At 36.9% G+C, this 15569-nt stretch overlaps 1 protein-coding gene across 1 annotated transcript in view; it reads left to right on the top strand.

Annotated features, from left to right (window-relative positions):
- The window catches only part of PRKCE (protein kinase C epsilon), a gene marked incomplete at its 5' end in the record, with an annotated part of 303518 nt that overhangs the window by 184033 nt on the left and 103916 nt on the right, over positions 1-15569 (top strand). Inside the window, 8 exons of the mRNA XM_081997851.1 lie at positions 2639-2798; positions 3933-3967; positions 5335-5417; positions 7603-7735; positions 10572-10714; positions 11893-11989; positions 13662-13876; positions 15191-15364. Coding sequence (XP_081853977.1) covers positions 2639-2798; positions 3933-3967; positions 5335-5417; positions 7603-7735; positions 10572-10714; positions 11893-11989; positions 13662-13876; positions 15191-15364 — 1040 coding nt within the window. The remainder of the gene's footprint in view (positions 1-2638; positions 2799-3932; positions 3968-5334; positions 5418-7602; positions 7736-10571; positions 10715-11892; positions 11990-13661; positions 13877-15190; positions 15365-15569) is intronic.

Genomic DNA, 15569 nt, shown 5'->3' with positions numbered 1-15569 from the left:
GGTGAGGTGGAGGCAGAGTCAGCGCTCTTGGGCATGCAGCTCATCTGTGCAGTTCGACACTAAAGCAGGATGCGCTGCACGGATTTGGCCAGGTGCTAGTCTTTAGTGATAAACGTGGAACAGCAGACTGACAGGAGAGACAGTTTTGGGGGAACTGCCTAACGGACCTCCAACTTTATGCGAGACAGACCAAGAAAACTAGATTTCTCTGAGCTGTTTGAGCATCCTTCTCGCACACAGAGATGCTGTTTGTGTGGAAATTATATCGATAATTGAGGCCTGCCATTAAATCTGGTAATTTCATGATTGGTGTATTTCTTGTATCTATTTTCAAGTCAGTGCATTTCTGAAGATGACACTGTTTTGTTATTTTGTGTAAGTATTAGAAGTGAAAAATGGAATTTCATAGAAGTATTAAGTATAGAACTGAAAGTAATGCAGTAAAATTAGTTTTAAGACTTCGTTGGGTAAAAAAAAAAATAGCGTCATGATACTGTGTTTCTCTAGCCAAAACAAGAAGAGGATTTTAATCTGCTCTGTAAAATTTATAGGTGCTTTATCTGTGAAGAATTACACATAAGATGAAAAAAGGAGAAAAGCAGTATCGTAGACTGATTATCATACCAAGTGTGAACTGTGCACTGTCAGAACATCTTGTTCGTTTCATACAAGCAGATAACTTTTTGGGAACCCTTTCCAGGAGAGTAAGATTTTAACTTTGTCACTTCTAGGCTGCATACGTTAGCAAATGCTACAATCTGGATGATAAACAGAAGAACAGTTCTGTGTTAATATGGAATTAATTCCTATAATAATAATTTTTAAAAGACTTCCAGCAGCTTTGTAAAGTCATTTTTTAAAGTCGGTAAATCATTCAGCAGCTGGAAATAGGAGGCTTTGGTAGGATTGGGAGGATTTCCAACTACTTGTTAAGTATTCTGTGTGGAAGACAGTCTTTTGAGGGGCTGTGGTATTTATTAGACATCAGTGTTTTGCTGAATACATAAAAATAAACATAATTGATAACTGTTTGATACTTATCTCTTTTTTGAAGGGGGACCTAGAGCCATTGCTTTTTGATTGTTCTTTGGCATAAATAAAAGGAGTAGCTGTGTGTGTAAGTCAATTTTAAACTACTGAGAGCTCACTTAGAATGGAAAAGTAATGCCATTCTGGCCATCCCACAGATGTGTTGTCTTAGGGTGAAAACCCAGTCGGACTATGAAGTTTTTGTAAGATGTTAATGGATAAGGAGCTTAGGCTTTTTAGTGCCTAAATGAACTGGCTAGTGTCATGGGCTTTAGCCCTTGCTGTGCAGTGAAAGAAATCAATCTTAATTTGTGGGTCTGTACTCGGTATTTTCCCAAGATATCCATCCGTTGGCTTAACTTTAAATAATTTTCTAGGAATTACTAAATCAATACCTTTTAATTTTACAACCCTCAAAAATAGGATTTATTTTATTGTTTGTAAAAGAATTTGAGACTATTACAGATTTGAGTTGTTCTCAGACTTCTAATTTTCTTTGTTTTATTGTTAAATACTGTACTGTTGCTTGGAGAACTCATTTGTGTACAGAAAAGCTTGCAATAGACCAAAGTTGGCATCTTTAGGCCATCATAATGATTCAGAGTAGCTGAAATTCAGAGAATGGCAAGTGTTAAATACATTTCAAAGTGTAGATGCACTGAAGTAGTGAGTGCATAGGTTCAGCTGGCAATGGATTACTGAACGTGGTCCCCTCCGAATCTGATACTCTATTTTGCAGAGACGCAAGGGACTCAAGGAATGCTTGTAAAATCTGTCTTTCATTAACAGCTGTGTACTGTTCTTCATTGCTAATTCATCCTTAACTTTTGCTTAATGCATACAGAATACTATGGAGGTGTTAGTGATACTTCTCAAAATAAAGCCTTGGGAAAAAAGACCTGATACACTCTGTAGGACTTTTTTGCCAAAGGTTTTCATACTGAGATATATCAACTTCATTTTTTGCTTCCTCTACCATTAAATCTCATATACAATTGAAGAGGAATTGATTAAGAGGAACAGCTTACTTCCGTTGAACGTTTTGCTGAAAGTGTGTTAGTATCAAAGTGGATTATTAGAGCCTGAAGCTCAGATCTCTATCAGGAATTCTACAAAGTAATCAGTTCTGGATGGAATTTTTGTTCTGCTTGATAGTATGTATTTGTACTCAGCTTTCTTGCACTTGTGTCAGCACTTTCTGAGTGTATGGGGACCAGGGGATGTTGGGATTTTTTGGTGGGTTTGGTGGTGCCCTGAAGATCAAATGAGATGAGTCTGAGCTGTTTGGAGAATCTAACTGTGTAGTTACTATTAAAGAGGAAAGAGGTTGTCAGTATGCTTGATTGTGATAAAGCACAGAAGACTTATTCCCAGCTTAGTGTGAATTCACAGATAAAGGTTTTAGAACAAATAGAAGTACCTGTACTAAGCAATGAAACCCCTTGCCCTTTAGTAATTGATGCTAAAAAAGAAAAAATTACCCACAACTTAGGGAAGTTATGTTGCACTGCTAGGTAGAGAGGATTATTTTTATTTTTGGAGAATATTTGAATTTTCCCATGTTTGTGTCTCATACAGCCAGCGCTTATTGTTTTTTCCTCTGTTTCAGCACCCAAAGACAATGAAGAACGTGTGTTCCGGGAACGTATGCGCCCCAGAAAGCGGCAAGGTGCTGTGCGACGCAGAGTACATCAGGTTAATGGACACAAGTTTATGGCCACCTATCTTAGACAACCAACATATTGTTCACACTGCAGAGATTTTATATGGTATGACTTTGCTTTCTTTGCAACTTTGAGTTAAAGAGTTAACATACCCTCCTGTGTTGCTGAAGTATAAATGGTGTAGAGTAGTAGTTCTTTTCCTCTTCATTTTAATATTAAGCTGTCATCAGTTTTGCAGATGATGATAGAGGAGTGTTAAACTTCCATCACAAATGTTAGAATTTGTTGTATTTGTGTTTTTTTCTCCTCTGAGCCACAAAGTTCAATCTTATCCTGTATACCACACCTTATAAATTCTAGGTAGAAATCCAGTCTTGTGTTCTGTAGGTGCCTAAGTGTAGATTTAGGCCTAATATTAGACCTTTACATTTTGCCAAGATGACTGATTTCTTCTTTATGGACGTAAGTATCACCATCTTCCTCCTAGGAAATGCCAAGCTCCTATACATCCTACTGAAGTTAATGGAATATGGGAATATTAGAATTCTGATGATCCAGGGTTTTGGGTGCTTACTGTACAGAGTCTTCCTTATTACGGTGCATGTCAAGAACTCCCTTTTAGAAATTATTCACATTAGTTTTGAGTACTTGCAATTTTCACATAGGGAAAAGTGGTGGAGATAGTCAGTTTTCAGTTATTCTTCAGCAACTCTACGTGTTCCAAAGTCACCTAGAGATACTGATTTGCACCTTAATACACATAAGATTTGATATGATCCATAATTAATATTTAGGAGTGTGTAATGAATCAGTCTGTCTTCATGTGAAACCAATAGAAATTATACATGAACTCACCTACATTCCTCTAAGAAATGTCTGCAGGTTAGGCTTTAGATTAGCTAAGATGATTTCAAGCAATAGAGGCAAATGCAATCTTCTGTCTATTTAGAGGCCTGCTTGATGACTATTTTACCAGCTTGTGCCTTCCCTCTCGGTGTACCCTTTGGCTTTGCCTATTTTATTATAGCAGATTTGTCGTTATTTCTGAATCCCTTCATGGCCTATCATCCTACCTCTTAGCAGCTGAACTCATCTCAGTCTAGGCATGTAATTATCAGATGATTGGTTATAAGACGCTATTCTTCTAAATTTGTGCATGTCCAGTAAAGAGAGGAAAAAATGTTCTACATTTTTTTAAATGCACAGTCTTTATTTTCTAAAACACTGTTTTATTTTCAGGGGTGTAATAGGAAAACAAGGATACCAGTGTCAAGGTAAGAGAAAATCTACAGGGGGACAATTTGAATATATGTATTATGTTATAATACGTAAATAGTAAGATATTTACATCAAGCATTTTACATGGTCTTGTGCTAAATTCTTAACACTGTACATCAGAATAAGTTCGTCTCACCAAAGATACAGTCTTTACAGTAAGTCACTGTAAGATTTTTTTTAAACTGCTCATCTTAGCCAGCATGTGTGAGGTAGGGGCACAGTTAACATCAGTGAACAGCAGATCCTAGGTATCTTTTGATGCACATCCAGCTGGGGGGAATATCTGCGGATGTTGGCTTCTTCATTTTTCACTACGTGCATTTTAAGATCGTGAATTCTTTATTCTGCTTAAGATTCTTTATTTAAAAATGTCAGGTAATTGCAAAGACTGTAATTAAATAGATGAGGTAATTATAGAGGTCATCATTAGAGAAGTTTATAGCAGAGACTGCAGAAGTGCTTCATTTTCAACTCTATATTTTCAACTCAATTTCTTGTACTCTTAATTTTTTATGCAGTCACCTCTTGGAATTATGTTTTTCTACTTTTCATCTGACAAGTAGAAATAGTCAAGTTAATGATTTTTCAGTTATAAAAGACTTAATGAAATCTCATTAGAAATAAATAAATGCAAATAACAGTTTTACATGCTGTCATAAGAATTACTGTATTAATTACTGTTCCTTGAGTTCTGATTTCTTTTTTCTCACAACAATGACCAAAACTAGAAGAAAATGAAATTCATTATTTCACTCTGAAGGTGGTTTTTTTTCTTCACTTAATGACCTTGAATCCCACAGTATGATAGACCTTACAATTTTTAATCTTATCTGTCATATCTGCAAATGTTATTCGTTGATGATTTAATCAGTATGAATATTGACAAAGCATTTTTACCTCCTGAAATATTTTACTGTTATCAACTTAGGCAAGTGTGTTACAGAAAACATGTTCAACTTTGTTTTTTCTGTTCTTTGACTTTTACAATGGGTTATCTTTATGTCTGTCTTCCGCTGGAACCTCTTCAGACAGGAATTGTTTTTGCCGTTGTGTCTCATAATGTGGAGATCATGGACTTCAGAAGATAAAGAAACCAAATATGTAAAAATTGATTAAAACTGTGTGTAGTATTTCAGAAGGTAATTTGTAGTTTTGTATGCTGAGATTTTGGCAAATATGCTTTAGTTTTCTTAAAACTCATTGGTCTTTTGAAGCCCATTATCTTTTACCTTTGTAAGCTTCATAGGACTCACCAAGTCACCAGTCACAGCCTTTCAAGTCCAAGCGTTTCTAGTCTTTTGCTTTAAGAATGAGTTTTCATGAGGATTGATTTTTTTTTTTTTGATCTGTTTTTTGTTTATAGTCTGCACTTGTGTAGTCCACAAGAGATGCCATGAACTTATAATAACGAAGTGTGCTGGCTTAAAAAAACAGGAAACTCATGATGAGGTAAATGTTTATAAAATAAATTTTCTAGATTAAACTGTGTCTTTCATCTGTTCAAAGTAGTGTCATCTCCTCTGTTTAATCAATAAATATTATAGACTTTTTGTGCCCTTCTGGTTGTATTGTGACATAGCACTTACTTTGGAATGGCAGATTACCATAACAGTTTCATCTACATGGGGACTATTATACAGCAATTTATTTCTAATTAGTAAACTCTTTATAACATCTGAATGCTTCAAGTCTCAGTGAACTCCGAACACTTCTTTTCATTTTTAATATTCTCCATTTCTGAGTTAATGTGAGTTTTGACATTTTAATTCAAAAGAAACAGGATGGGGCCCTTTATCCCTTAACTGCATTTTGTGTGTCTGAGTCATTAGCAGCAGATGGGATAGGCAGTATGCTTGGGTATATTGCATCAACATAAAAAACTGCCCAGAATTTGCTTGCAAAGTCTCACCTCACCAAAACTGTATCCGAACTGTCAAAAAGTAGAACAAAAGCCATCCATGTGTTGGCCCACGGATGTTGTAGAAGATGGTAGTCATAACACAAGGTACTGCACAGGTCCTGTGTTTTCCAGCATAATTACTCCGTACCTCTAGCAAGCTTTTGTATATTAATAGCATTAATACAATATGTTCTTCATGTTATTATGCATTTAAATAAATGATAACCTAATCACCTGAAAATGAAATCAGCTGCCTTCAGAACTGTACTGTCAGGGAGGTAAATATATCTGCCAAGGGCATGTTCAGCTTTGGATCAAAAGAGAAAACAAAGCAATCCTGTCACTTGGGTTAAAGGTTTTTCTCCGCTAAAGTGGCCCTCTTACGCTTAATTAGGAAATTAATGTTAATTTCAGTGGACAGTCATTTACCAAGGAGCAATGTGACTGCTGTCTTGTTCAGCCCCCTTAGACTCCTCAGGTTTTTGGTACCCTTTTTATGGCTGGGTTGATAGTTGATAAGTGAGGAGGGGTGTGGGTATATGTTTTTTTGTAAACAGTTGCAGCCCTCAGCTGTAACCAGTGAATGCTTTATGGTACACAGAAGTTTGTTTGTGTTTTAGCAGAAAAACAAATGAATGCTTACTGTTCTGTTCTGTGCAACAGCAAGGGCCTACTATCTTTGCTATAGGATTAGGTGAGGAGATTAGGCCATCCCAGTTCCTTGGGCATGCAGAAAAAGTACAGTTCATAGTTTTATTTGTTAAAAAACTACATTTATATGCTTGAAAAAGACTAGTTTTAAATTACAAATCAGAGTTGTGTGTAACAAGGGTTTTAAGCCACTCTTTCAACTTTGATATGAATTTGGCTGAGATACTAAGTGATCTCATTCTTCCTGTGCAATTCACCACCATTTTTCATATTGGAAGCATTCTTTAATACCTGTTTCACAACCAGTATTTTACATCCAAAACCTAATCACTTGCATAGGATCGTGACAAAGGACTGTGTGTGGCTATTGTTGTTTTTGCATAGTACTCACATGAAGATACAAAATCTTGTGTAGATTTATATTCCCAGGCTCCAGACTGGTGGAGACTTGTATGCTTTGCTGTTACAATGCTCTCATTGTTTAGAAGGGGTACTAGATCACTGGAGAGAAGCCAGTGGTAATAGGAAAGGGAAAGGAAAGGAAGGAAAAACATTGAAATAAATCACCTGCGATGCAGTGACCACTCTAAAAATCGAACAATGACATCATTTAATGAATAAGTAATTGTAACTTGGGAACCCTGAACACAACAAATTATCATTGTCATTTTCATAATCTAGAGAAGAGTGGGATATGAAAAGGTAAAGAGGTTGTGACATATTTCTCTTTCTTAGTCCTGTATTAGTTTGGCCTCCTGCTCCTAAAACAATTGGGAGTGACTTCCTTGCCTTCCACATTAAGAGATCTTTCCTGATAGCTATGTATTTGTTGTTCCCAGAAGTACTAGGAAGTAGACTTTAATCTTTATCTCTTGGACAACAGCAGCCCTTCCCCTCTTTTCCTTAAAGTAGCGAGAAGAACTCTGGAGCTGGAGCATATCTAATGCAAAGATCACCATCTGAGCACAGAGCTATTTCTTGTTTGAATTCTGTGTGGTTTCAAAACATAACAGGGCCTCGGCATAAACTGACTATAAAGAAATTAGTTAGAATGAAACATGCTGTTCTCTCCTTTTTCAGCAAGTGGGATCCCAGCGTTTCAGTGTCAACATGCCTCACAAGTTCAGCATTCACAATTACAAAGTGCCCACCTTCTGTGACCACTGTGGTTCTTTGCTCTGGGGTCTTTTGAGACAAGGTTTACAATGCAAAGGTAAGGATGACCACTTCAGAGCTTTTCTTCTTCTTTGTGAGTGCAGTAGACTTGGAAAGACTTCAAGGTATTTTGTTTTTTTCCAGCATGTACAGGAATTAATAGAAAGTAAATAGCGGAATGCTGTAGGGATTGCCGTCATGGCTGGAAAATGGTCTTCTACCCTGTCTGCAACACCAGTCAGTAACAGATGCAGAGGACAGAGGTGCAGAAACGTGTTTTGCACTTGCTGCTGCGTAGGTTTATTGACACATAGGAAATTAGAAGTTGACAGAAAATGAGGAGCATGAGAATTTACATCCCTTCAGCAGTTTGTGGTGATGGTTCTTCAACTTCTAAAACATCGTTATTCCAGCTACTTTTCTCTTTAATACCATCTTCAAAAATTACTGTTACATATTGGCTAAGCTAGGCAAAACCCATCCTGTACGCCCATATCCAGAAGATGAGGTATTCAGATACTAGCTAAATCATCTTTTGTGATAGTCTACCTAGCCCCTTTCTTCCAGAATGCAAAGGATTCATTGAGTTCTGCAGCTGAAGGACTGTGTACTCTTTACAGTAACTGTATATGAAGTTACTGCTGGAAGGTGCATTCATGTCATTTTATCCGACTGACAGAGGTGGTTGCTTCCATACCTCCTTGTTTCAAGAAGGTCTAGATATTCTAAAAGGGGGAGAAAACAGTACAAACACTCGCAAAAGAAAGTAATCTTTTAGAAATGGTGAATGAAATAGATCAATTAGTGGGTTGATGGGAATGATGTAATGAAGATTGTCACATTCTTAGAAGGTAGTACCAAGTGGAATTATAAGCATTTTCATTTTGTTACACCTTTACGAATGGTTAGGTCCATCTTCATAAATACAGGAATCGTGTTAGGTGCAGTTCTCAACAGCAGAAAAATGGAGTCACATACATATGTATAAATGTGTAATCTATTAAATATATCCTTTGCAGTACTTAAGATGAGACATAACTATAGGTGAAGGTCAGACCTAATGTTTCATGTCACAAATTGCTGAGCAGCAAGGGATAGAAGCCATTTCTTTCATGGCAAAGTGATGCACAATGAGAGTGTTCTGAAGTTCAAGCCTTCCCTTGTGGTTCTAGCTAGTGAGCAGTGATAAAAGATTGGCTCTAAATGCTGTTACTTTACTACTATTAAAGATTTTGTTCAAATGCTATCTTAATTATCATGGAGATATGTTCAGAGATTTTTCCATTAAACCGGATTATTTTTTTCTCTCTGATTTTTATGGTATGGTATCATATGGTATCTATGCACTCTAATCTGTGAATGTATTAGTTCGCTTTCATATTCTTTCTCAAGTACCATAGTGGTTCATTTCTTCTTAACTGTAGAAAATAATGTTATTTCTCATATGTATGAATTTACTGTGTAGCAGATGCATAGAAAGAATAGTTCAGAGAGCCTGTGTTGCTTTTTCCATGTTCATAAAATCAGTGCCTATAAAAATGCAGCATTGTCTGCATGAATCTAGAACTCACTGGAGCTGGAAGTGTAATTTTCTCCGTGCTTTCTATTCTCTCTTATTAAGTGCCAAACAATGCTCCCATCTTCAGAGATGTACTTGCTTGTCCAGTGTGGTTATTAATAGCATGAATAGTGTATTCCAGAGATTTATTATTCTTCTGTTTTTTTCACTGCTTATTCCTGTGCTGCCTTTTACAAAATATGTTCATGTACAAAATTTTCCTGCTTGCTTTACTTCAGGCAGTTCAGTTCCTCAGTGTCCACTATTGTGGATCCTAGGTCAAACATTTTACTTGGCACTGGGCTTTCATCACCAAATACACATGCGCTGAAAATACCATGAGTAGCAATTTCTTTTTGTGAGTTGAAACATATTGGAAAAGGAAAGGCACACACTTCCTGGAGTGTATGGTTACTGCTGCAGGTACAGCGTCTGCGTATAGTCTGAGGCAAACATGGTTTGTTTCTTTAGGGTTTGTATGGTGAAAGCATTGTTGATGAACAATGTAGTGAAATGCAATTTTACAAATATGTACTTTTTGGGGTTTTTTTCTGTAAAAAGTAGTGAAGTTGGGAATTTGAGCAATTGAATGTTAATCTAGTATTTAACTATATTTGCAATTTTGCTTTCTTTATTCCTTGCTCCCACAAGAGGGCAGTGAAGTCTAAGGCAAAATGTTATCTGCTCCTAACAAATTCACGCTATGCTATTTTTAATGGAGCTATGTTCTTCCCATTACTCCATAGCCTGGAAGCAATGTCATCTTTTTTTCCTCTTACTAGTATGCTAGTTTCAGGAGATGGCATTTAAGGGGAAGAGCTTAGTAAAGGGGTTGCCATCTAAAGAAAGAGACTGTCTTAAGAGTGCCAAAGACTTCTATTATTAAAACTTAAAATACTGTTGGTTTTATGCCTACCTGTGTTAGGAGTTAATCTACTTGAGTAAAATAGAGTAAGAAGAAATAATACATGAGGAACTGATGTTGCGCTGTCAGTATGACAGCAGAATTGGACTGCTAAAATCCAAGCTCTGAAGGACTTTTCTAATTTAAATTCTATTTAAGACTTAGCAGGATCTTTATCATATGTTCATATGTGTCTGTTCCGGTTACTGTGTGAAAGCACTGTTCTGCATTTAATATCACAAGAATGATAACCAGGTTAGTAATTTTATATTGGCATTCAAGTGTCACTGCAAATCCAGCTAAGTATTTTTCTACTGAAATTATATTTATTTTAAAAAGTTATTGGTATGTCCAATAAAGTCTGATTTAAGTAAGAGAAATGTATGCCAAGGCAGTATTTAACTTACTCTGTTACTTTACATTTCATTGCAGTTTGCAAGATGAATGTACATCGACGCTGTGAAACAAATGTGGCACCAAACTGTGGAGTGGATGCTAGAGGCATAGCTAAAGTTCTTGCAGATCTTGGAGTCACTCCAGATAAGATCACTAATAGTGGGCAGAGGAGGAAAAAGGTAATTTTACTGTGTGGTGTCACGTAAGAAACAAGATAGGTATGGCTGTGTTGTAACTTTACTAGTTGGGATTTGATCCCACTCACTTGACTTGCACAGGAATTTTTTTTTTTGAGGCAGTACAGAACTAAGACTTTGGCTTTTGATTTGTAAGTGCAAATCATCTATTCTAAATTTTGATATTAACTTATTTTGACCTGCTACAATTTTGCAGATCTGGAGTCTGTGTAGTCTGGAAGGATGTCCCCTTTTTAATTTTGAGGAAGGAGATTTGACAGAAAGTCAGTCTCTGACACAACAGTTCATAAAAACATAAAAGTCTCTCTGGCTCAGAATTGGCATTGGCTAATTGATTGAGACACAGCACTGCTCTGTAACATTGTAGATGCTGATAAATAAGCCAATGTGCTGACCCTCATGAAGAGGAGCTGTTTGCCAGATGACAGTTCCAGAGTTATGATCACTATTATAGGAAGATCTAGGCTGTTCTAGAAATAAAAAGTATAGGTCACCCCAAGTACATCCAAAGCTGATGGAGTTATTCTGGATTTGTAATATATGTCCTGGATCAGAATTTGGCCACACTTTTTATCTCTATTTGCATGATTGTGACGACAGACCCATTGCTCTCACTTACAGAAATAGGGAAATTTTACCTTATTTTCTTAAAACATTGACAGTTGGTTCTGTTCATTTTCCTGATTATTGCTCACTAGGATCCCAAGTACACTGTTTTAAAATGTTACAGAAACAGAAAGCTTCCGACTGTGTTCTGTGACTCCTGGGAGAAGATGATGTCATACTGTTACTGCATGAGTTAGTTTGCTGTGCCTTCTGATGCTTTTTGTAGTTAAATATATTTACTGGATAGATTTCTACCCAGGTTCAAGGTGGCTATTCAAAACTTTCCCACTCACTGGGTATGCTTATTATGTTTATTTCATCTTAAGAACCTATTTTTCTTTAAATTGCCTGTTGTTTCTCTGGTTGTATTATGGTCTCCATTTGATGTGATGCCATCTACTGTATGGTTGAAGTCTTGTCGGTGAGAATCTATAGGGGTAGAACACCTTCACTTTCCTTCATACTTCTGCTGGCAAATTAATGTTGTTAAATTAAATTTCCTTTTGGTGCAGAAGGATCACATAGCTGAGTACCCCTTTTGGAATTGTTCTTAGCTAATTGCAGGTGCAGAGACTCAACAACCAGTTCCTGGAAGCGCATCATCAGAAGAAGATAGGTCAAAGTCAGCACCAACTTCTCCATGTGATCAAGGTCAAACTTCTCTTTTTGTTTCCAAATGGATATATATTGTCACATATTTTCCTTTTTTATGAGGAGTAAAAAAGCTATCGTCCCCAGTCTTTGTAGAACCAAATCAATGAAGTAGTTACCACCAGAAAATAAAGCACTTCAGAAAGTTACGCCCTGCAAAAACTGTTTTAAAATGCCTACCTCTCATTTCATTTAAATCTGTGAAATTAAGTGGCTTTTAAAAGGGAAATTATAAAAAAGGTATCTTAACAGTATTTTAAGTTTACTGGATGAGTCCTTGCCTAACCAAATACCTGTATGTAAGGAAATTATACATTCTATTGTAAGAGTGAGAACTTTTTAAATATTACCACGGAACTTGAGAGAGCCTTTATCTGAAAAGCTTCTATCTGTTAATAAGTTTTTGAGGTAAGATTGCTTCCTTGCAATTCCATGTTGAACATCTGTGGTAATAAAACCTTCCGTCCAGTAAGGCTATGCTAGAGTGTGTGGTCTCTAGAGGCTTCATAAAACCATGTTTCCTTTCAGTGATTTTTTTCATGCATAGATTTGGAGACACGTATTTTAGTCTTCACTGATGTTACCACTGATTTAATTTAGCTGAACAGCCTGATTGACAGAATGTGTATGTCAGCAGCAGTTTTTGAATCTGATCTGATTGATGCTTTTGAACATTGGAAGTCTGTGAGGTATCTTATGTACCATCATGTGTGTAAACTGATGAATGAAAAAATCTTTACACCACAACATAGGAAGATGGATACTTTTGTGTCAAATTCTTTGAAAACTATTTACAGGTGAAAAATTTCTCACCCTTATTTTTAGGGAAGAGACTTCTAAAATTCTGTGGTAATGAGTACTGCAAGACTCTTGAGTCCAGAACTGATTTAAATTTGTCAATCTTTTTATTTCATAGATTGTTTGGTTAAATAATGCTTTTTTAAATATCTGATGTTTTGCTTAAAATAAGAACAAAGAATTTGTCTAAACTGTCATAAATTTCACATTTGTAGCTGTCCAGTAAAACTGGTGCTTCTAGGGCCATCAAGCAGAAGTACTATGCAAGAGCTTGAGGCAGACCCCAAGTCTGTTAGTCACCAGGACTCACTGTGTTTAGCATTGAGAAACTTTCAGAACCATTTAGCAGATTCACACAATTGCCGCTTGAAGCAGCACTAGGAAGTGGTCACTTTATTGGCAGGCGTCTGATAACAGCTGGAGCTGAGTAAGATGCTCCATTCATGTTGACTTCAAGGACTGGGACGCCCAACTATCCTTTGAATTTTCGAAGATACAACTCTAAAATACTTAAGCAGGAAGATGAGTAAGTGCCGCAGGAAGATATGGGTATTCAAAACAAAGTACTTCTCTCTGGTAGAGGAACACCCAAAATCACTAAAACAACTATTTGGCCACTATTCTTATCTGTCAAGTTTTGGATATGTCATTCTCTTAGGTTCATTTTAAAAGGCCACTCTTCCTGTTAGAGCAGGATTTGGGCTGATTACTGTAAGGTGGAGAAGCAGTTAGCTAAATATGTGTTCTTAACCACAGAATGCTCTACACAGCATTCAGGGATGATGAATGTCCCTCCCCAAAACTGATACAGACTAACGCGGGCTGTTTTTCTGATGTTTAGTGAAAACAAACACTTCTTCTCACGTTTCCACAGAAATCAAAGAGCTGGAAAACAACATTAGGAAAGCGTTATCATTTGACAATCGGGGAGAGGAACACAGGGCAACAGCTACAACGTCAACAGACAACCAGCTTAACAAACCTGGGGAGAACGGTGAAAATGGGGAGGTCAAACAGGCCCAGACCAAGCGAATAGGCCTTGAAGAGTTCAACTTCATCAAAGTATTAGGGAAAGGCAGCTTTGGCAAGGTGGGTAACATTTCCCCCTCCCCCACCCCCTGGCGTGCTGGCTTTTTTTGACTGTACTGCTTTGAAAGTATTCATAGTGACATTCAGAAAGTGCTTCCACCCCAAGGGTTTTTCTTTCATTCTTTACCCATTGGGTAAAAGCAGCTTTTACCCCACAGATCAGGAATATCAGCTTCCTGAGCAGCTGGCATTTTCTGTCCTTCAGTTCACTCCATTAACTAGGGTTAAGCCTTTTGAAACACAATGTCAACATTTCACTGTTTCAGGATACTGGTAATGAAGACATACATACGGCTACATACATAGTGTTCAAGAAGATACTTAGTTGTAGTCGAGGAGGAAAAATCAGCTCAGGAATAATGCTGTGGAGTTCTTGTGTTCATCCCCTTTCTTGATAATACCCATTTCAGGTTTACTTATTTCACAGAACAGTTTGTGTGTTTGTTTTCCCTCAGTGGGTGTGTGCGGTGCTGGAGAAAGCAGTACTCAAGCATGTCCGCTCAGATACGATGAGTGCAAGAGGCTGAGAGCTGCCGAAAATACCATGCATGCAGCAAAGATGTAATTCACCAGATACCTTCCCACAGTAGGGAATTGATGAAGGTGGAAGGGACATTGCTGTATTTATAGAGCTTAAAGATTTTCTTTTCATAGTGCTGTGCACTGTGGAATCAAAGAGAGGACTGAAACGTGAACTTGTTTCACAAGTACACTCTTCCTTCCTTGATACACGGGAACTGCAGATGCAGGGGAACAGGCCTGAAGCAGTTCTTTTGTCTCCCTGTTTTCTAACCCTTTCTCTGAAGATTACCCTGGCTCCAAGCCAGAACTGACCTTAAACAGAATATAGGACTTGAACGTAAAACAATAGTAGTAGTTAAAATCAACAACTTGAAAGCAGCCAGAATGGTATGTGGGATTGTATGCGAGGTTCATCACACACAAATCCCACTGCAAGCCGTGGGAGATAAAAGTGGGAAATAAATTTCTGTTCTACATCAAATTCCTTCATTTTTAGTTTTTAAAATCTCGTTAATAGGCACTCATTAAGGTATTTGAATGAGTGGATAAAAACTTCGTATCTTCTAAAAAACCCTTTTTTATCTTTTATAGTTCTTAAATAACAAATTCTGTTTCAAATTTAAAGAAAACCAGAAGTATCTTTTTCTAAAATTACATTACTTTTAGTTTTATAAACATGCAACTTAATTCAGGGAAGTATGTAACTGTCTTTATATTTTCAGTGCAGTCAGACTCATATACAACCCTGAATTTAAGGTATCTGTTGTTCATATGAATTTCTGTTTGTTTTAGGTAATGTTAGCTGAGCTAAAAGGAAAAGATGAAGTATACGCAGTGAAAGTCTTGAAGAAAGATGTCATACTTCAAGATGACGATGTAGACTGTACAATGACAGAAAAGAGAATTCTGGCATTAGCACGGAAACATCCATACCTAACACAACTTTACTGCTGCTTCCAGACAAAGGTAAGCTACATGAACCTTTTACCAGTTTGTGCCCAAGGAACAATATTCGCTATTTCCAGAATAAAAGACAGCAACAAAAAAGTACAGCAATATTTCAAAAATATTTCTGAGAAGTTTTTAGCATTTCAGCAGTACTGAACAGGAGTACTGGCTGCTGTTAAATAGCATAAATACCTTGTAAGTACCAGGAGATGGCAGTAAATGA

This window comes from Phaethon aethereus, assembly GCF_964289735.1.
Source record: "Phaethon aethereus genome assembly, chromosome: 3".
In the NCBI taxonomy this organism is placed as follows: Eukaryota; Metazoa; Chordata; class Aves; order Phaethontiformes; family Phaethontidae; genus Phaethon; species Phaethon aethereus.
This window is presented reverse-complemented; position numbering and strand designations above follow the sequence as displayed.